The following is a 20,044-nucleotide window of genomic DNA, read 5'->3' as shown; positions in this document are numbered from 1 at the left end:
CCCTCTGACTTCAAGACCCTGTCACTGAACCTAGAAACAGACCCTGAGATTCTAAGAAATCCTGCCCTTCGAGAGGCCTGTGCGGTGGCGGTGCACACACCTGGGCCAACCCTGACCCTGGCGCACTTGCTCAGTACCGTGGGGGAGGCCTGGCTTTCCTCCTCTGGAGAATGAGGAGCTGACCGGGGCCAGGGGTCCTCTGCAGCGTGTCCTTTATCTAACAGGGCCCTCTTTGTTCTGCTTCCTTTACACTCCTGACGCGAAATCCAACCGTAATGTAGCCTCCTCTGCACCGTCACTCAGGAAAATTCCACATAATGTTTTAATTGTAATATAAAAGGAGAAATGAAGCTCACTCCTGAGTCATGTGTGATTCCACGTGTCCGTGCTCAACATGAATGTGCCAGAAGGTGGGGTGAAGTCATCAGGTATTCGCACCTGTGCAGGCATCCCCCAGCCTGAGGGGTGCCCGAGTGTCACGGGCAGAGAGGCCCCGGGTGACGTGGTACTCTGAAATGGTGAACAACCCTTGGTCAACGTCCAAACAAAGCACAGTACAGTCTTTCCCTAATTTACATGGTAGTTCTTCCATGCCTGGAAAATTTTGTGTATGTCAAGAGCATGAAAAAAGTACTTTGTGTTTATGTGTAAAATGGACCTATGTTCTAGGCCTAGATGACCAGGATGCTTGTTTACAGATATTTTGAATATCTGGCAAGATATTAAAAAGTTAGTGTTGGATTGACTCACCCTTGGCAGCAGTGAGTTTTGGCCCCTCCCCACTAAATGTCAGTGGTTCCCAGTCATGTGACCACCAGAGTCTCAGTGATATCCAGTGTGCCCCTGGGGGGCACCCTGCTGCAGTGGAGTCTGAGGGTGCCTACAGGAGCCCTGGGGAGGGAAGCGGAGGAGGGCTGGTCAGGGACAGCTTCCCAGAGGAGGGGCCCTGGGAGTCAGATCTGGGGTGGGGATTTTCATAAGCCAAGGCTGTGGCGTCGCCAGCCTTTCTGGCCTCTCTGTGGAACAAATCACCTTTTCCATGGGTGTAGAAATTCTGCATCTCTGCAGCACAGGGAACCCTTCCCACTGCCTGCTCTGCATGGTGCCCTTTCCTACAGGTGCAGAGGCTTCCTGCAGGCCCCGGGCGCCTGCAGTGCTCCACCTTTCATCCATAGGGTCATGGGGATAAAGCCCTCCAAAAGTTGAGAATATCTTCAGTGGAAAATGTACTTACGATTGGTCCCTAGTAAATGCGGGGCTGAGGAGCGCTGCCCCCACGGAGCCTTGATCGTCTCCTCCGCTGATGGAGGGCGCTGGGACCTACCACTGTCTTAGGGCACACCACTGGCCAGGAAAAAGATCAGAATTCAGAATGCAAGCCTGGTTTATACAGAATGCATATTGCTCTCCTGCATGGTAAAGTCGGAAACTCCTGCCAGGGACTAGAACTCTCAGATCCCTCCCACAGAGACGGAGGGAGGGGGTTTAGATGCCGCCTCGTGAGGCCCCCACCCCAGGCAGTCTGGACTGGGCAGTCCCCCTCCGCCATCCTGTTGCTGGATACTTGCCTTTTGGGCTTCAAGTTTTTCCATTGGTTTGAAGGAACATTTCATCATTTGGGGGAAAAGCCAACATGGGCATAGAAGTTAACTTATTAGCTTGATTTAAGGGGAGAGGATTAAAAAAAAAAAAAGGCCAGACGTGAAATCATAAATCTATATCTGACATTAACATTTATGGTCCTGTTCTTGCTGAAAAAATGCAGGTAGAATATGTTTGTTTTCGAGAAATTTTTATAGATTTCAACAGCCATTTCCTCTAGATTTCTTGTCATCCCAATACTTTCTTGAACTTGGATAAAAATAAACAGTTTTTGTTGAACATCCCTGTTCTCCTGGTGACTGGGGCCAGGCAGGGGCTGATGATGGGGACTCCAGGGCCGATTAGAAATGGCAGCCGTTGGATCCGAGTCGCATGGAATTTTACAACCTCAGGATCAGAGAATGTCCTCGTGCCTGATCCATGCCGTCACTGAATCTTAGAGCCATAGAAATTGAAATGCTTAGCTTCATAAAATGTCCTCATCTAAGAGGGAGAAAGAGTTTTAGAATCCCAGATGCACAGAAATGCCAACCCTTGAATTTTGGAATTGGGATCCTTTGGTATGATAAGACATAGTATCTGAGGACTTTAAGGGACATCAGGCTTATTGGCTAGACCACCCCTTCCCCACCCCAGAGAGATACTGAAATATGCTAAATACATGCAATATTTTCTTCTGCCAGGAGAAAATTTTCTTTCCTTAGGCCCTTACTTTGCCCCCTCCCAACCTGGAGTCTCTGCTGCCCATGGAGAGACACTGCCCATCTCCTCCGTTGGCATAGGTGCAGCCTCTCTTAGGGAAGGAGCTGGAGGCTGTGGCGTGCAGAGGAGGGAGGGGACACTGGCTCCTGCAGCCCTGAGTCTTGGGAGGCCCTGGACAGTGCATCTCTCTGCCAGCTGAATGCTCCTGTCTCCTCTGAGGCTGTTCCCCTTGATCAGCCCTCAAGGGGAAGAGGACAGGGGGCCCTTGGCATGGCATCTGGGAGTGCCCCACTCTGTCCCTGCCCTGGAATTGCTTGTGATGGATGGGCTGGGAGGAACGGGCACCTGCACCCAGACCAGATGCCTGGAGGGTGCTTGCTGCCAGGCTAGTTGGGGCCCGTGTCTAGCATCACTCTATCTTTGATTTAGTCTCAAGAATTATTTGTTCATTTTTAAAACAGGAAGAAATATTTTGATATATGTAAATAGAGAGTTTTAAATTTTTATTTTAAAATATATGTGCCACAAAACTCACTTGTGTGTGTGACAACAATTCTAAAACTGATTGGGTCTTGCTGCCACCACTGCCATCGGGAGACAGGACGGGTCCCTCAGTCCAAAAGAGCCCTGGAGAGAGTTGAAGAAACACTCCTCTCTGAAAGCCACCAGCCTCTTTGCAGCCGCTCTTCCTTCCAAAGCCTTTTTTCAGCCCAGACAGACAGGATTCCAGGGCTCCCTGCTCTCCCAGTGCGGCTCCCTGCTGCAGCAGAAGGGACCCCCGCATCCTCCCTCTGCCTCCCCAAGGTCCCGCAGATCCAGCTCAGCTTCCTTGCAGCCTCGTTGCCTTCCTCTTGCCCTTGTTCAATCTCTTCCTTCAACATCATTCCTACAAATATTTTCTCTTATAATGAAGATCTTTAGTAAATCCAGTAAAATTCATGATGAGATCCCTTGTAACGAGACCAGTTCCTGTCACACACGGCTGGCCGTGGACAGTTGCTCCCGCCCTCCATCTAGCTCTTCTCTGGAGGTTGGACCTGGGGAATGGATGGGTTTCAGAAGTGCCTGCCTCCTGACCCCTGGAGACCTTCTCAGTTCCCGGGTGGAGTGGATGTGGTGACAGTGGGCTTTTCTAATAAAAACGCTTCCCCACACATGAACTGGAAAACCCCAGGAAAAAATACCATTTTTAATTCACTGCATAAGAACACATCTCTGTATTTTTAAGTGAGTCAAGTTTAGGGACCATATTTAGAGCATGATGGGGTTTTACTGCCTCATGTTTAATTAATGTCTGTATAGTTTGTTACTTAGCTATAGCTTACTCAATCATTCTATTATTGGATATATGGGCTATCTCCTATTCTTTTCTATTATAAAATTCTTTTCTAATTATTACAGCAGCCGGGCTGGTGCACACCTGTAATCCCAGAGACTCCAGATGCTAAGGCAGGAGCATTGCAAGTTCAAGGCCAGCATGGGCAACTTAGTGAGACCCTGTCTCAAAATTAAAAATAAAATGGGCTGGGGAAATAGCTCAGTGGTAAAATGCCCCTGGGTTCAATCCAGAGAGGGGGGAGGGAATATGCAGAATATGCAGAATAAGGCAACACTGTCCTTTCAGAGGTGCATGCAGTTTGAGTGGTAGGTAGGAAATTTTTAAAAATTCTGCATATCCCTTGACAGCAATTCTGTGTCTAGGTGATTATCTTAAGGCTATCAGTGTGGATGAACAGTAAGACAGGTCCGTACAGACGTTCATTATGTGTTTTCTAGTTTTTCACTTTTCTAGACAATCTTAATCCAATGTTGAAAGATAAATAAAATATGTACAACAACTATAAAATAGAAGACTTAATATAGTCATTAAAATTATTTGTTAGAAAGGGCTGTGTGGGGCTGGGATTGTGGCTCAGTGGTAGAGCACTCGCTGAGCATGGGCGGGACCCAGGATCAATCCTCAGCACCACATAAAAATAAAGGCATTGTGTTGTGTCCATCTACACCTAAAAATATAATAAAATGTTTAAAAAAAAAGAAAGAAAGGGCTTTGTGCATCTGACTGTAGCGAATCAGCTCATATCAGACTAACCTGTCTTGCTCTACTTTGAATATCTGAGATTGAGTAATTTATAATGAGCAGAATTTATTGGATTACTATTCTGGATGCTAGGAAATGTGATATTAAGATGTCTGGCTATATTTGGTGTAAAGAAGTATTAAGGTTGAACGTAGTCATAGGGTGGGGCCCTGATCCAATAGGACTAGTAAACTCAAAACAAGAGACCAGTATGCTCCCTCCCTCTCTCTCAGTGCTCATGCCCCAAGGAAAGGCCATGTGAGAACACAGTGAAGAAGTGGCCCTCTGCAAGCCAAGAAGAGAACCCTCACCAGAAACCAAATTGGCTGATACTTTGATCTTGTATCTCTAGCTTCCAGAAATGTGAGAAAATAAAATTCAATTGGTTAACCACAAGGCCTATGGTATTTTGTTATAGCAGCTGGAATAGACTAGTACTCTGGGAAAGCTAGCTAGCTAGCTAGATAGATATAAATAGATAGATAGATAGATATAAAGATATATCTATCCTAAGTTCCTTAGTGATGGGGAACAATGTCAAGGTCAGCATGCCTTCCAAGTCTGATAGAGCTGGCCTTGCATTCTGTCTCTACCATTTACCAGCTGCATGATTTTGGCCATGCCCCTTCTTCTTCCTGTTTCTCTTCCTCTGGAAAATAGGGTTAGCAATACTGGCACGGGAAGAGCCTAGGACTGTGTCTGGCACATAATAGATACTCCATCAACTTTGATATTCATCCTATAGCATTAAGTGAAAAAAGCAGAGGACAAGAAAATATGTATATTATCCTATTACCCTGGCTTTTTAAAAATAAAAAATGTCTATAGATTCAGGGGAAAGAACAACATCTGCTGTGGCTCTCTAACTGGTAACCTAATGGAAGATACTTTCTAATTTCTGCCTAGGTTCATTCTGTCTCCCCTTCTGTTCATTCCTCCCTCCCTCCCTCCCTTCCTTCCTTATTCCTTCCACAAATATGTGCTAATTTGGTAACAGTTTGAGGGGAGAGTTGACCTTCTACCTATTTGTCTACACATGTCTGCACCAACCCGTGTGACCAGCCCTGGCCTCCGCACTTCCTGGCCCTGGGTTGGGAGGGAACTGGTGACTCGCTCGGTTTCTTCTCAGGGCTGTCCTGAGGTGAGTCTGCTCAGGTTTTATTGGCCCAAGTCCCTGTAAATCTAGCTTAGCTTTAAAGGGGAATTTATGGGATTCTGGTGGTCTGGGATAAGAGACGGTGGACGGCCATAAACCCGGCGTGAGGCCTCGACCATCAGGAGCTGCGGCTCTGGAGGCCCTGACCAGGTTACAGGCCCCCTGATGGCTGTGAACACTCCAAAGTGGCTCAGCAAGTAAGTGGGCCTTGGCTGCCCTGTCCTGCTGGGCTGAGGTGGCTGGAAGAAAAGCCTGACCGTTCCCTTTCCTGGTTCTCCTGAATGGGGAAAAGGGTACCGCAAAGCATCTGTTGGGCACACAGGGCCTTGGGAGCTAAATGCACCTTGACTCTGCCTTTGTGGGTTGTCCTTGGGTGAGCCACTGGCCCTCCCTGGGCCTGGGAGGTGGGCAGCACCCGGCGTCCCATGCTCTGTCATCTCTGTGTCCCACTTGTCAGAGCCTGACATGCGGGAAGACCAGTCCCAGCACTTGCACTGCTCAGAGGGAAACTGAGGCTCAGCGGGGACTGCAGCCCTGCTGTGCGCTGCCTAGAGAGTCCATGCTCAGACTCCTGGGGAAGGGCTGCTGGTGAGACCTGGTTGGCCTGGAGCTGCCCTTTCATGGCTGCTGGTGCACACAGCCCAAGAAAGCAGGCCCGCCCCAGGGAGGCTGTGACCTAGTTTCCCTTCCTGTAAAGACACCCTTTTCAAGGTATCAAATGCAACAAGCACCATTCCAGGGAGTCCACGTGTATTATCTCACTTAATCCCAATAGCTTAGCTCACCTCTGCAGCTACGACTCTTATCTCCATTTTACAAATGAAACAGAGGTGCAGAAAGGTGAGGTGACTCATTCCAGAGTCAAACACCAGAAAGTGAATGGCAGACTGGGGCTTTAGGCCAGGTGTGTGTGTGTGTGTGTGTGTGTGTGTGTGTGTGTGACCAGAGGTTGACCAGTTCCCCTAATCACAGCATCTGGCATGGAGTCGGCATGAAGGTGAACGTGGAACAGCCCACCCAGCCAGCCATCCTCCCTATATCTACACCCTCTATTGTGGGTCTTACTGTGTGGAGGGATGTCCCCAGTGGGGCCCTGGGCTTAGTGACCCTGCTGATCTGTAAGAGTGGGATGCGCCCCTGTTTTCTCTTCCATGTGTGAAATAAGTTGGGCAAAGCCACATTTCAGGATATACTGATGTTCAGTAGCCCTGGGGCCTCAAGGTCCTTGTCCTGAAGGCTGTCACAGACTTGCAGGGAGGAGAGCCCTTAGCTGCACTGAAAAGCACCAGGGTGGCAGTACTGAGTGTCCCAATCCAACTCTGGAGTGACAGAATACATGTGAGTTGCCAGGCCTGTGCAGGTGGACAGGTGCACCCTGAGTGGCAGCCCCACAAGGGATTCTGGGAGCTGTGCTGTGCAGTCAGGGAGGTGAGAGCCCAGGGAATGTGCCAGGAGGAGAAGCTGGGCTCTGAGTGCCCACAGTGTGAGAGGGTCAGGCCCCTGAACAGATGGCAGGGGCCTGACAGGAGCTGCAAAGCATCATGGGAGTGTAAGGAGACACACAGGTGAAAGGACCCCAGGTTATGGGGCACCCAGGGCCAGGCTGAAGGTACTTGAATTTATTAAATGCCCCGCAGAGCTGGCCCTGTGTGCAGTATTGATTATCATGTCATTGACTCCACCCTGTAAAATTCTCCCCATTTTACAGACTCAGGAAAGTATGACCATCTCCAATTCTGAATCCCTCTCTAACTGCTGCATAAGTTCAAGGATTGGCAGATTAATAGCTCAAGAGCCAGAGATCTATTTTTCTAAATAAAGATTTATTGGAACACAGCCCCACTCACTCCTTTACATACTTCTCATGACTGCTGTTTATGGTACAACAGCAGAGTGGAGTCGTGGTGGCAGGGGCTGAATGGCCCCCAGAGCCTCAGTTGTTTCTTGTCTTGCCTGGTAAAGTTCACTGACTTGCTCTGTGGGCTTGGGCAAGTCACTTTCCCCCTCTGAGCCTGCCTAGCCAACTTCTGAGGGTTGTAATGAAGCTCCGGGGTGATGGCTGGGAACCTTTACTGTAAACTGTAAAGGGCAGTGCCTTTTTCCAGCCTGCTACTGGGTAGGCACTAGAAGTCTGCTAGTGAAGGAGAAGGCAGCACCACGTAGGCCTTCCCCCACCCGGCTGCGGGTGCTGCTGAGGCTGCAGGGTGGCACGTCTGGGCCTGAGTTGCTGAACGTGTCCATGTCCACTCACACAGACTTGGCAGGTTTCAGCATAAATTAAAATTCTTGTGGGGAGTCACCTTATATGTGGTGCCACTTTACAGCCAACTCATTACGATAATTTGCAAAGCTCTCTGGTGTGTAACTGGAGCCATTTGCTTCAGATTTGCTGGCTGTGACCTCATCCAGACTGCCCAGCCCTGTATTTGGTGAACCTCAAATCTTGGAGGCTGGTCCTCATCAGTCTATCCTCAGGGTCATCCGAGTCTGACCTTTCTGGGGATAGACTGCTTCTCAAACAAGGCCCTGCCTCCCTTCCCCAAGCTGGAGGAGAAATAGAAGAAAGTGTCCTCATCATTCCTTTCTGGGTGCTTCCTGTAAGCTAGGCACCGTGCCAAGGGCATTGTATTTATTATCTCTCCTGTTCCCATAACCTTGTAAGGTAGGTGTCAGTACCATTTGACAGATAAGAAGACTGAGGCTTGATGAGGAAAGTAGACCAAATTCTTACCTAACTTCAGAAGTGCCAGTCCAGGTTCCACTGTGGATTTGCTGTGTGACCTGCTCGCTCGGAGCCTCAGTTTATCTATTAATAAAATAGATAGTCAGTTCCAGCTCTTGACGTTCTAAGATTTCTTACCAACTTGTAAAAATGAACATGGGACCCATCAGTCTCCAGTGAAGAGGAGCTTCATTTGCATAGGGAAAGCCACCTCCGAAGTCCACTCTTGGCCCCCTGTGGCACAGAGGGAGATGAGGCTGCTGGGTGCCAGCCCTTTCCCGGGGCACCCCCACTTCCTCCTCAGGGCAGCAGGGCAGTCCGTGTGGCTCTCTCACTCCCTGGAGACAGTGTGGGCAGGAAGGGGTCTCCCCATCTGGGCCTTGCTATGCCCTTGGAGCAGAGAGGCCAGACTCCAGCAGTGGGAGATGGCGCCCATGTCTTTCCTGACAGACTCCCTGCGCTAGGCAGCACCCATATCTTTGTGGTGGTGACAGCATCTCTGGGACACACGTCAGCCCCCTGGTTTAACCTTCCAGCCTTCAAGCAAGCAGGAAGCCTGGGCGAGAGTCTGGTATGGGCTTTGGGAGACCTTTCTGTGGGCCCTGTGATCTGCAGTGGCTATATGACCTTGGTGGCCACTTGCCAGCTCTGGTGTTCAGTGTCCCTCTGCAAGGTTGGGATGTCAAAGCTTCCCTCCAGGGCTCTGTGGCAGTACAAGAGAAAAGGGCTGGAATGGACTTGGAGCACCAACCAGTGCCAAATTGTGACCGGAGAGGCTCTCTCCCTAATCCAGCCTGTTTATCTATTGTAGAAAAACCTCTGTCTCCAAGCAGGAAACAGCTGATAATGACCGTTTCTTCCCACAGAGTTGATGGGTTTGACCTCAACTCAGCCTGTAACTCCCTGTGTGTACTTAGCAAACTGCTTAACCTCTCTGATCTTCCTTGGGGTCCCAGTTGGAGATGCTTGTTTGGGGGTCTATAGTTACTCATCAGTTGATTGAGAGGTAGCAGGACAGAGCTGGACCTTGAAATCTAAGACGTCTGGATTTGGGTTGTGGCCCTGCCTCTTACAGACCTCTGAGCCTGGACCGAGGCAGCTAATCTGTCCAAACCTTGGCTTTTCCTCATCTGGAGAATGGCTGTACTGGCCCTACCCTGGGATAGACAGGGGCCAAGTAAGGGCTTCGAAGACTCAAGGCTCCCATTGCTCATCCCGGGGCCCAAAGTCTTCCTTTCCTGCACACAGCTCCTACGTGTCCTCAAGGAAGGCTCAGAACTGCACCCGCCCCCCCCCAGGACTCTGGAGGAAGACCCTGGCGGAGCAGCCCCAAGTGATGATTAAGCGCGCTCTGCTCCAAATGCTATTAATGGTCATAAAATTATCCACAGTTTTCTGAGGCCCCGTCCCAAGGCTTGCCTCAATGGGACAATAAAATCACATGCAGAAACCATTTGGAAAAGGCGAGGACGGCCAAGCAGAGATGGAGTGAAACGAGCTGCAGCCTGCTCTCATTAACTCCAGCCATTCACATTTGTTACCAGGGATTTCTTCTTAATTAAAAAACAACCAAGTTATTAAAAAATAAGCCTGTGAGGGGCTGGCTGAGCAGCCGCCGAGGCCAGCGGAGCAAGCGTTCCCCACAGCAGGACGGGAAGGCGGCGTGGAGCAGATGCTCATCTGAGCCCCCCAACAGACTGCCCGAGCCCCTTGACTGCCAGGGACCTCGAGAGCAGGGCAGTCTCCTCTGCATACTAATGCTTGGGTGAGAGTGTCTCTTCCCTGAGCTTGTTTTCTCCTCTGTCAAATGGGGACACTGGCATGCATACCTCCTTCAGAGGGCAGTGGGACCCTGGGTGTTGATCTAGGTGCTGCTCTCCTTGTCCTTAGCTTAAGCGGTTGGCTATGTTATGGTCTTCCCTTTTTTTTCTCACCTTGATGCTTTATCTCGCTCAGCGTTGACAGTGCCTGAACAACCCTTGGACCCCTTGATAAAATTTTATTGCATCTGTAGGGCACCTTATAGGTCTGGAAGTGCAGTTTAACCTCAAGGATGTTTTCCATTCCACACGTACCTGTAGGTGCCAGCACTGTGCCAGGGCTTGTGCGCTTCTGCTTTCCAAACCTCACGGCGTCCCTGGAGAAACTGGTGTGACTGTCCCTTGTTGCCCAGGGGAGCCGAGGGTCAGCCACATGCAGGGATTTGCCCAGTGGCATTGTGGGCTTCGGGCAGAGGTGGGGGTCACACTATGGTCCAAAGGTCACCAAGTCCATGTCCTTACCTCCTCTGCATCACCCCCAGAGGTGACAGAGTAGAAAGCCCAAGAAGTTCCAGGTTAACCATCCTCATCTGTAGATGAGAAAGAGGCCCAGAGAGGGGAAGGAGCTTAGAGCAACTGTGCCTGACGTTTGTATCACTTTGCGTAGCTTTTCAAGGCCTGTCACATCTATTGCCTCAATTAGGCTTCCTAGAGACCTGTAGTGGGCAAGGTTGGGCATTCAACAGGTTGCCAGGGAATGGAGGGTGGGGTGGAGGGGAATGATCACACACCACCTCTTTGCTGTGAAATGTGATTTGGGAAGCAGCACAGGTGGGGCTTTGGTACCAGGGACAGTAGTGCTGTTGGACCACATCTCCTCCTTGGCACACATGTGCGAGTACCCGTGGGACCCCCCCCCCCCCCATGCTGGCACAGGTGCAGCAACCATGCAAGGATTGAGGTGCAAGCATCAGGAACGACAGGCTGTGAACTCCAAGACACCAGGGGTTTGTTCTGCTCACCCGTTTCTTGCTGTTAGAATAGTGTCTGGTTCACATTAAGTGCCCAGTGTTTGCATAATGGTCCTCTCAGCAGTGAAGCCTTGGCATCTGTGTTGGAGATCTGGGGATTTTATTACTGGTCTTGCTGGTTGGGATTTTGGTGAGGAAGCACGGTCCCTCAGGTGGCTCCAGTGCTCCTTCCCAGCCATAACTGATGCCCACCCTCTCCCCGTGCCCTCCTGCAGGCTGTCCCCACTCACTTGTCTCCTCTCTCCCTGTGGTTTTTGCCTAGTGAATGGGAGCTATGGTCACTGCACCCCCGGCTCGGAGAAGGGTCTGCTGGATCTGGATCTTGCTGAGGGCCCCAGCCCCACCTGTCACCAGGGACTGTTTCTCCCTGCAGGAAGTCCGCCACCCCGGGGCCACCCCCCAGCCTGCGAGAGGCTGCTGCATTTCCCCCACCCTAACAGGTACGTGCCCATCCCCACCTGTCCACCATTTCCTGTGGACAGTCCCTGAGGTCCAAGGATCAAGGGCCTCAGGATCTCACCTAGTCTGCCTAACATGTGGGACATGCAGGGAAACTGAGGCTCAGGAGGGCCAGGGACTGGTCAGAGATGCCTGATCCCCAAATCAAGGTGCAGCAAGTTTGGTTTCTCCTGAGACTCACTCCTTGCATTGCAGATGGCTGCTTTCTCAATGTCTCTTATAAGGTCATCCCTTGATCTGTGTCCTAATCTCTTCTTTTTGCAGGTGGTACTAGGGATTGTACTCAGGGGGACTCGACTACTGAACCACATCCCCAGCCCTATTTTGTATTTTATTTAGAGACAGGGTCTCACTGAGTTGCTTAATGCCTTGCCGTTGCTGGGGCTGGTTTGACTTCGAGATCCTCCTGTCTCAGCCTCTCGAGTTGCTGGGATTACAGGCTGTGCCACCATGCCCAGCCTAATCTCCTCTTCCTACTAGGAGATTAACCTCACTTAGCCTTAATTACTTCCTCAAAGGTCCTGTCTCCAAACACTGCCACACTGTGGGGTTGGACTCTGACATATGGATGGGGGGTGGGCACAGTTCAGTTCCCAACATGCAACACACATCTTTTAGGCTTTAAGCTGTGCATGGTTTATCAAGAGTCAAGTGCATTTATCTGCCTAATTATTCACAAGACTTCCTAGCAGTGCCCAGTTTCTCCAGGGAAATTCATTCTATGTCAGGTGGAAGCTGTGCTATCCTAGGGCGAGCTAAAGAAGGGGGTTTGTGTTTGTTTGACACAATGAAAAATATCATTTGTCATTTTAAATGTTATCTTGACAATGGAGGGCAAGGAGAGTCTGAACCCAGTGTCCTACTCTGGCAAAGTCACTGCTACCAAAGTGGTAGAATTTGAGCTGGCACTTTTAGGAAAGAGGAAAAGAGGGCCCAGGCCAACACATATCCCAAATCCTGTTCCTTACCCATCACTGCTGGTACCATGCACTTGGGTGGCCTCTCAGTCTCAGGCCCCTTGGTCTGCCACCTGAGCTCCTGCCACAGCCACTTGCCAGCCTTCTTGCCTCCAGGTTAACTCCCTGATGCTAACCAAATGGCTCCCTCTCAGCCAGAGACTGCATGTGCATGTTCTCCCACTGAAGCCACTCTGTCCCAGGGTCCCATTGCAAAAAAGCAACAGTCACAGGTTCTTCTTGTGAGCCATAGGCTCCGCTGAGTGCTGTGTAAAGACTGATTCTCCCAACCCACCATCACCATGTGGTGGGGAAACCGAGGCCAGGGGGTTATGTACATAGGCCAGCGGCATCTAGCCGGTTGTGAAGAGGTTTAAATAGCCTCAACGACATCCTGATGTTGTCATTCCTGTGTGTAAAGTGGCTGCCCCCACAGCCATCGTTAGAATGATGCAGAAGTCTTCACTCCGTACCTTACTGGCTCTCTGGGTGACCTCAGGCAAGAAGCTGAGCCTTCTTTCCTTAAAACAAGGTTAGAAATACAGAGTGAGGAGAGCTTGTGATCTGGCCCTGGCTGCCCACCCTGCAGCCTCCTTGGCAGCCGCACCAGCCTCTTGGCAGGCCCCACACACATCTCAGGTTGTGACCCCTGAGCCCCATCCCCCACCTTGTTCTTTTTTTTTTAATAGTGGGGATTAAACTCAAGGATATTTAACCACTGAGCCACATCCCCAGCCTTTTTTTTTTTTCATTCCAATAGCTCAGTCCCAGAATGCTAGATGTGCTCCTCTTTACTGCTATTAATGATTAGCCTGATAACTGTTTGCAAAAGGATGCTCCAAACAGAGGCTTTCCTGCTGCCTTTCTCTGCCCAGCCCACCTGTACCAGGCCCAGGATTGCAACCTCCTACACAGCATCCATGTTTTTATATTTTTAAACTCCACAAGGTCCTCACTGTTAGGTCTTCAATACATGGAGCTTTCTGCTAGCACTGGGAGGGGTGTGCATTTGCTGTCTGCCTCAGAATCAAAGCTCCTGGTTCTCCTGGGCACAGACTGGGCAGCAGAATCCTTGGGTAGGAAGAGAGTTTGCTGGTGAGGGAGGTGGAGGGTTACTCATTAGAGCTGAGAAACAAACAGAAATCCCTTCTGCCACACCTATGTTCAGGTCAGTTGTACACAGGATAAGAGAGCAGGGCTCCTGGTCCAGGTGTGGCATGGGTTTGCCACTGTGCGATGGTGGGCAAGCCTTGGGCCCTCTTGACTCCTCCATCTCTGCCGTGATGGAGCTGGAACCCGTGCCCAGGGTCCCTAGCTCTGGATCCTCTTCTACCCTGCACTTGGGGCTGGAACTGAGAGTGCTGCAGTTACAGGGAGCCAGAAGGGAGGGGCTGGGGCTGCAAGACCATCTAGGAAATAGAGGGACCACAGCAGTGCTGTAGCAGCAGTGATAATAGCATCATGCACCATGCCACCCACTTCCCAGAGGGCTGCCACTTGTTCCTGGCAACTGCCCTTTGAGTGCTACATAGAGGCTTAGTCCTTGTTTCATGGGTGAGGAAACCGAGACTCAGATGTGGGGTGGAAGGGATCTCATGAGGTGTCCTAGTCAGACTTTAGGCACAAAACTGGGCCTTTTGTTCTGCTGGCCAGCTAGAGGGGCTTTACCTTCCTGGCCTTCTCCTTTTTGGAGTCCTCTGGTGACAGTCAGGCCCTGGTGTCTCTACCTATATCTTACCTGGTCCCCAGCCCAGGATGGTAGGCCCTACGGTGCGAGAATCCTTTTGTCTTCCTGAATCGGGCCTCCTGTGAAGTGGGCAGAGGGGATGCCTGTGCTTGCGAGAGGCCTTCTCTAGGAGACTGTGTGCCATGTTGAAGACAGCCACCGTGGCAAACCCTAGTCCTGGTATCTGCACCACCCTCACTGTCATGGGGAGGATCACCTTGATGTCACTCAGGATTTGCCTGAGCTGGCGCAGCTGGGACAGGGCTGAGTCTGGCCTTAGGTCCAGGCCTCCTGCCTCTGTGTGCTGCCCTGCCCAGCCTGCCCCTGGCTTCTCAGAATGCCAATTTCAGGCAGTCGTGGAGTCTGGGCCTGAAGTCCTGGGCCATTCCCCTGGGGGTCTTCTCCTCAGTTAGTGTTAAGGTGCCCCTGTACCGTGGTTGTGCTTCAGAGGCCCATTCACTGACGCCAATAGCTGGGAAGACAGGTTGCTGGGGCAGAACTTCAGAGGACATTTTTAGAAGATTTTTCACTTCCAAAAAACTTACAGAGATTAAAAAAGATTTCAGGGACATGTAAGTGGAATTTAAAATCTACTGGACCTGGCTATTTCTCAAAATGCTCAGCCTCCTTCCCACAGAACCCACAGGGGTCAGACCTTCCTCTGACCCCAGTGCAGGGAAGACCCCAGGGCAGCCTGGGAGGAGGGCCCCAGGCTGGAGTGGGGGCTGGTTTTGGTAAAAGGATGAGTGGGCCTTCCGCATCACCTGTTCCCGCCTCCTGCCTCTCGACTGACCCCAGGCCCTCTTCCTCTCTCTCCTCTTCCCTCCACACTCTTCTCTGCTCTCAGACCACCCATCTCTGGTCTTCCTCTTCCTTTGCTTTTAGCCCTTGGCTTCTCTGGCAGCCCCGATGAGGCCTCCCCCTGTGCAGTGCCCACCTCCTCATGACCTCCCTGACCACTCTCTTCCAGGTCTCCCAGGCCCCAGGCCACGTATGTGAATGGCGGCCTCCCAACCACACCACACATCAAGCAGGAATCCCTGCCCGATTACCAGGCTATGGCCGAAGCCCGCACACCCCTGTTGACTCACTGCCGGGCCCCACCAGCCACTGGCCTGCACACGGATCTGGACCTCCCCAGCAGAGGCCTCGCCAACCCTGCACCTTCCTGCTACCTTCTGGGCAGTGAGCCCAGCTCTGGCCTGGGCCCGCAGCCTGAGGCCCACCCTCCTGAGGGCAGCTTGAAGCGCTGCTGCCTCTTGGGCCTGCCCCCGACTTCCTCGGCCTCCTCCTCGCCCTGCACCTCCTCTGACGTCACCCCCATCATCCGTTCCTCCCAGACAGCTCTGGTCACCTGTGTAAATGGACTCCGCAGCCCCCCTCTGTCAGGAGACCTGGGGGGTCCTGCCAAGCGGGCCCGGCCCGGCCCTGTGTCCACTGAGAGCCACGAGGGCAGCTTGCAACTTGAAGCCTGCCGGAAGACGGGCTTTCTGAAGCAGGAGCCTGCGGACGAGTTCTCAGAGCTCTTCGGGCCTCACCAGCAGGGCCTGCCGCCTCCCTACCCTTTGCCTCAGTTGCCAGCTGGCCCGGGCCTTACAGGCCTGGGGCTGGGCCTGGCCAGCAGGATGGTGGCCGGGCGGCAGGCGTGCCGCTGGGTGGACTGCTGTGCAGCCTATGAGCAGCAGGAGGAGCTGGTGCGGCACATCGAGAAGAGCCACATCGACCAGCGCAAGGGTGAGGACTTCACCTGCTTCTGGGCTGGCTGCGTGCGCCGCTACAAGCCCTTCAACGCCCGCTACAAGCTGCTCATCCATATGAGGGTGCACTCAGGCGAGAAGCCCAACAAGTGCATGGTGAGTCCCCGCAGGCTGCCCGGCCTCGCCCCAGCCCTGCAGAGCAGCACCCATCTCACTCCCCTGGAAGGGCGCCTTGGGAGCTAGGTACAGTGCTATGGGCGTGGGCCCTGGTCAAGATGGTCAGTGCCGCCTGGTGCGGTGGCACCAGGGACTCCGGAGGCTGAGGCAGGTAGACTGTGAGTCCAAAGCCAGCTTCAGCAACTTAGCAAGGCCCGAGCGAGTCACGGAGACGCTGCCTCTAAATTAAAAAATACAAAGAAAAGGGCTGGGGATGTGGCTCAGTGGTTAAGCACCCCTGGGTTCAATCTCTGGTACCTCCATAAAAAGGTGGTCAGTGCCACTGTCACAGCGAAACTTGGCAGTGCCACACTGTCCTCACCAGGTGCCCTGCCCCCCACCCTGAGGATCAGACATGCATTAGGTGTGCTTTAGCATGCTGCACGGCCTCCGAGGTCAAGCGGGCTTGGCCAGCCTCTCTCACGTGCACATGCTCCATGCTCCACCTGGCGGAGGCCTTGACAGGCAGGCAGTGACACTCCTTCAGCACTGGACCTTCACCTTCCCAGAAAGGCTCTTGGGCCTCCTCCCAGAGCTGCCTACAGCTTGGCTGTCCTCAAGGAGCACTGGGTCCTCACAGGCATCGGGCCTGAGACCTCTGGGCCCCCAGAGAGGCTTTGGGCTAAGGTCAGGGGTCATCAGGTAAGGCCCCGCAGAGCAGCAGCAGTGTTCCCACTGGCATGGAAACTAAGGTTTCTGTGGAGAGAAAGCAAGATACACGTGTTTGTATGCACACACATTCACGGACACACACATACACACTGACTGCTGGCAGCCTGGCCTCTGGCCCTTCTGACTGGTCATTTCTGTATTGTACTCTCGCTGTGGTGGATATCTGTCATCAGAGGCCAGGAGCATAATATTAATCCCTGATGCCTTCTGCCTGCCCCCAAGGCCCAGCCCGCCCTCTAGGAGAAGCTCCTGCCTGGGAGTGGAAGGCTGGGCCTAGGGTGTGCTCCACAGAACAAGGAGCATGGGCCACCCAGGCCACCGCTCAGTCTGAGCAGCAGCAGGGCTGGTCTGCAGGGGTCAGTGTTGTAGCCATGGTTGATTTCTTCCAGGCCTGTGCACTGTCACTGTCTCTGGCCCCACCTCGTGGAACCTTAGGTCTGGGAAGGAGCAGTGTCCCTGCTCCGCCCCAGGGAGGCCAGGCAGGAGGCAGGAAGCTCTGGCAGGGCCAGTGCTCACCTCGCCTCAGGCCTGTCACCTGTGGGGCCATGAGCCAAGCATACACGGGGTCAGCTCCCCAGGCCTTGAAGATGAGAAGGAGTTGATTTCCCAGACAGGTGAGCGGCAATGAGCCATCCGTGCCAAGGACAAGAGGAGGAGGGAGCCTGGTGTGTGGAGAGGAGGTGGGGAGGATGGGCTGAGCAGGCCATGGATTGATTTGTCACCTGCCTTTGGGCTGAGAGTGTGCTGGCCAGGGGCTGGTGACTGGCCAGGCTGGGGATGCCCCAGTTCATTTGGGGTTTTAGAACATGTGGCTTGCCGGAAGATGTGCCCCTGCTTGGGAGGCCATGACCAAAAGATAGTCCTCGGGCCAGGGCTGCTGGGAGGTGGTCTGGCTTTTCTCTCCCTGAGACCCTGGAGGGACAGCTGTAGTTCTCTGTCATGTGGGTGAGCCCATTGGTGTCTGCGAGGGCCTCAGTGGAGGCTACCTTGTCCCATGAACCCCAATATGATGTAGTCAGTGGTCTTCTTGCAGTGGGGCCTCCTGTGTGGGGTCACAACATCCTAAAGTATCCGTGTTGGACATTGGGGGCCTCAAGATGATCTAGTTTGCCGCAGTCTGGCTGGGCACAATCAGGAGCCACTTGTCAAAAGAAACTAACTTTATTTTTAGAACCACACACGCCAAACAAAACAGCCTCTCAGGAAAAACCCTCAGAGCCTCAACTGCCACCACCGGCTTTCCACAAGCCTCTCTCTCCCACACAAGCTTCTTTCCACCTCCCACAATCCTCCTGCTCTTGAGGCCGATTGGCTGGGTCACGTGGGCGGAGCCAAAAAAGTCCCCCAATGAGCAGCTCCGTGGTCTGAAAGGGCAGGGAAACAGCCCAATGAGCATCACAGCAGAGGAGCCAATCAGCTAGATGTTGCTGGGGCTGCTGTGAGCCAATCATCAGCCGGCAGCTGGAAGTTTGCTGGGGCCCCTTTGGCTGTGGCTCTCAACACTAGTTCCCACCCATTTTCCAGCTTGGGAAGTGGAGGCCCAGGGAGGGAGGCCAGGCGGGTCAGTGCACTCTCAGGATCTCTCTCCTAGGCCTGTGGGATCTCACCTGATTCCAGACTCCGCAGGACACTTGGCTCCTGCCTGGCCCCCGGGGACCCAGACCTGGACTGTCATATTCCCTGCCCTGGGGGACCTCACACTCAGGGATGGATCCCTGAGCCATCAGGGACGAGGACCAGTGGCAGCCTGGGATGGAGTGTGCCTAGGTCCAGGGAGGGGAGGCCTGGCAGGCTTCCTGGAGGCGGTGGTGTCCAGGCTCCCTGGTAACTGTGTTTAGTCTTTACAAGGGTGCTGTCAAACCCAGGGGTTTTTACAGGTGAAGAAACAAAGTCCAGCCAGCCTCCCTCTTGCTCTTAAGTGAGCGCTTGGTCTTGCCCTTTGGGATCAGGAGCACAGTTGATGGTTACACTTGCAGGCGGTTGCTGAGTGCTGAGCGTGTGCAGGTGCTATTCTAAGTGGTAGAACCACAGCCCTGCAGGATGATATCGTTAACCCCCATCTGCACATGAGGAATCTGAGGATCAGAGAGATTGCTCAACGGGCCCTAGGTCATACAGCTAAAGACAATGATATTAGCAACAACAATAAAGAAAGAATCATCGTAGTAGTAGTGACAATAAAAATAAAGCCTGAAGTTACACAGCTGTAACCATTGGAGTGGGATTTGAACCCACGTCTTTCTAAACTGCCATGCTCTTGTCCATAAATTTTCTGTTAATGATTCTCTGGAGCCTTAGGGCTGGCCCTGCTGGGTGCCACCATCTGCAGCCGGCAGCAACAATCTCCTCCCACAGCTTCCGAGGCCTCTCAGAGCCTCCAGGAGCCCCTCCTGCCTGCCATGGGGTGGGAGTGCCCTCCCCCACGATGTTGGCACAGTAGGTGACCCAGGGATGGGGCCGGCCCCAGCCCGCACCCAGATAAGTACAATCTCCCTTCCCTGTGAAATTATTAATTTCTCATGACAGGCGTCTGCTACCACGCGCTGTAATAGACAAAGGAATTTTGGACCTGGAGCCTCTGGAGAACAGGAAATAGATGAGACATTTTGATTGAAGAGTAAATGGCCACTAAAATAGCAGTTAATCCTTTTATTATCTCTCCAGCAGCCACTTCCACTGTTCTTTCATGAGGTAAGCTCCCCTCTCCTCATCCAGCCGTAACACCCCAGCCTTGCAGCTGCTTTGAATTTAGACTGCGGAGTCTCTGCTCAGTACCAGGCAGGCCCCAGGGTGCTGGCAGCAAGCGCTCTGCCCGGCCACCTTAGTCCTTCAGCCAGGCCTGAACTGGGGACTCAGTGGCCCCAGGGGAAATGGTGCCGTCTGTCCCCCTCCCTTCCCTCTGTGCAGTCCACAGGAAGCTCCCTGATCTCTTTGCAATATCCTGTTATGTTTCTTACGTTGCTTGAGATGTCTCAGCCTTATGAAATCCGGGGCTTCTTGTGCATCGCGATAACAAGGTTACATCCAACCCAAACACTGACGCGACGCCTCCAAGACGTCAGCTCTGAAGATTAGTCTTGTGCTTTCTTAGGTTGGTTCTCCCAGAGGGCCGAAATTCTGATTGTGTGAGGCTGCAGAAAGGACCAGCCTGTGGAGGCTGCTCCTCTGCACACCAGGAGGCAGAGGCAGAGGGAGAAAGGACAGCTGCTCAGAACCGTCCTTTTCCTATCCTGGGTTTTATAAATAACAAGAAGAAGGATCCCTT

The 20,044-nt window shown here is 52.6% G+C and overlaps 1 protein-coding gene across 3 annotated transcripts in view; it reads left to right on the top strand.

The window, feature by feature from the left end:
• Positions 1 to 20,044, top strand: part of Glis1 (GLIS family zinc finger 1) — a 195,086-nt gene that overhangs the window by 100,934 nt on the left and 74,108 nt on the right. For 2 of the 3 annotated variants that reach the window (XM_071617853.1, XM_027945025.2), the window contains exons 2-3: positions 11,316 to 11,493; positions 15,165 to 16,047. In XM_071617853.1, the coding sequence (XP_071473954.1) occupies positions 11,316 to 11,493; positions 15,165 to 16,047 (1,061 nt within the window). Of the gene's footprint in view, positions 1 to 11,315; positions 11,494 to 15,164; positions 16,048 to 19,446; positions 19,471 to 20,044 lie in introns of all 3 variants that reach the window. The other variant, XM_071617852.1, reaches the window with a different exon arrangement.

The sequence above is a fragment of the Marmota flaviventris genome, chromosome 10 (genome assembly GCF_047511675.1).
Source record: "Marmota flaviventris isolate mMarFla1 chromosome 10, mMarFla1.hap1, whole genome shotgun sequence".
In the NCBI taxonomy this organism is placed as follows: Eukaryota; Metazoa; Chordata; class Mammalia; order Rodentia; family Sciuridae; genus Marmota; species Marmota flaviventris.
This window is presented reverse-complemented; position numbering and strand designations above follow the sequence as displayed.